Here is a 1951-nt window from a genome sequence, read left to right as displayed (position 1 = left end):
TTTTAATGTTATATATAAGTAAATAAATATAATATTATCTATACAAAACATTTCATAGCCATTAATAATTTTACTTCTATCTTTTAATTTTTTAGTATGATTTTTTCAAAAATATTGAAAGATATATAAAGGATGGGAAATCTATTGAAGATATCATCCCTACTGTTGTTCCATCTTCAGATTGTAATTCTTTTTCTAAAATTTGGGGAATAAAATCAGGAAATGAAATAATGGCAAAAAATATTTGCAATATCCTTGTAAGCATATATAAATATTTTAAAAATGGTAATGATCGTTATGGATTTGAAAGTAATTATAAAGAAGATTTTACATTTTTAAACTATTGGGTAAATTGGAAAATACACGAAGGTATGTTTAACGAAAATACAACTGTCAAGGATTTTTATGACTATATAGGTAGCCATGCTCTAAGTGAACTAAATTATGATGTATCAAATACTCTAATATACGATATTGACAAGGATGACTTGTATAAATTGAATATATTATATAGTTTATATGAGAAGTACAGTAAACTTAATGCTATTACATATGATAATCTAGATCAGGATAAACAATCATTATATTCACACTCAACTGCATGTTGCAATGATTACAATAAAGCTAAATATATATGCAATGATGATAATAAGAATAATAATTCCTAAATTTTGTGATAAACTAAATGATTTTAAATCAAAATATGATAAACTTGAAGAAAAAGTCGTTCAACAAGGATCTGAATTTTCTGATTATTTTATAAAATTATCAGTATGCCCCAATAATAAAATTATAACAACCGCAGTTACAGGAACAGTTGTTGGATTAATTCCCTTATTTGGAGTTTTATATAAAGTTTAGTGAATTAAATATTAAACTATTAATATTATATGGATATCAATAAATTAATTTTTATCATAAACTATTACTACATAGAATTGTATTTTATTATACACGCATATATATTTTTTAATTATAGTTTACCCCAATGGGACAAATGTTTAGATCAAAAATGGGAATATTAAATAATGATATTAGCAATAATGATGAAGAAATGACAAATATATCATTAATGGAGCAGGAAACTGAACCCTTAAGATTTAAGCAAGGGACATATAATATTAAATACCAATCTTTATGAATTATATAATTTTCATATATTGATTCATTTGGAAGTATGTTTTAATGAATTATGAGATAAGCTAAAATACAATATTATTCACCATGTCAATATAACTAACATAAATTAATAATGTAAAATATATTTAGTTTTAATATATACATTTATTATTATATGTATATAATTGAAAATATTTTTATATAATATCGTTATATGCATTATACATATTATGTGAAATATTTATAATAATATTTTGTTGCTTTATTTCTCTTCGTTTTACATTTTTCTTCTATTTTGTTATTAGTGTTTGTTTATTATTATTTTAATATATAAATATATTAAGGTGAAAAAATGTATATGCATGCAAATTTATAACATTGATAGTATTATAATTACGCATATATATCCATTTGTTAAAAAAGTAATTAATACATTCTTCTTTTGTATACGCTTAATGATATTCTTTTATATTAAAATTAAAGGATCAATTATTATTATATTGTTTTAGCAACTTTTATTCTATATTTTAAATAAAATATTAACTATAATGCTATTGATGCTGATTTTATAATAAATAAAATTAATTTGTTTGACAATTATACATATAAACCATAAATTATATTAGACACTCATTTTAGAAAATGTATAGTATTAACAAAAAAATATATAAAGGAACAATCTAAAAAGCAATATATTTTTTTTATAGTATTTACAAAACAAGTAGACCAAAAATAACAATAATCAAATAATTTACTTTTATAAGTATGAATAGTAAAAATAAGATAAAAAAAATATATGCATCAAACAAATAAGTTATCTATTAAATTGAAA

The 1951-nt window shown here is 20.3% G+C and overlaps 1 protein-coding gene across 1 annotated transcript; it reads left to right on the top strand.

Moving 5' to 3' along the window:
* Positions 1–95: 95 nt before the first annotated feature.
* PVX_056690 (variable surface protein Vir30, truncated, putative) lies at positions 96–668 on the top strand (the record flags this gene model as incomplete). The annotated part of the gene is made up of 1 exon (XM_001612371.1): positions 96–668. A coding segment is annotated over one exon (573 nt), but the record flags the coding sequence as incomplete, so codon positions are not given.
* Positions 669–1951: the final 1283 nt, after the last annotated feature.

The sequence above is a fragment of the Plasmodium vivax genome, genomic scaffold (genome assembly GCF_000002415.2).
Source record: "Plasmodium vivax scf_5234 genomic scaffold, whole genome shotgun sequence".
NCBI lineage: Eukaryota > Apicomplexa > Aconoidasida > Haemosporida > Plasmodiidae > Plasmodium > Plasmodium vivax.
This window is presented reverse-complemented; position numbering and strand designations above follow the sequence as displayed.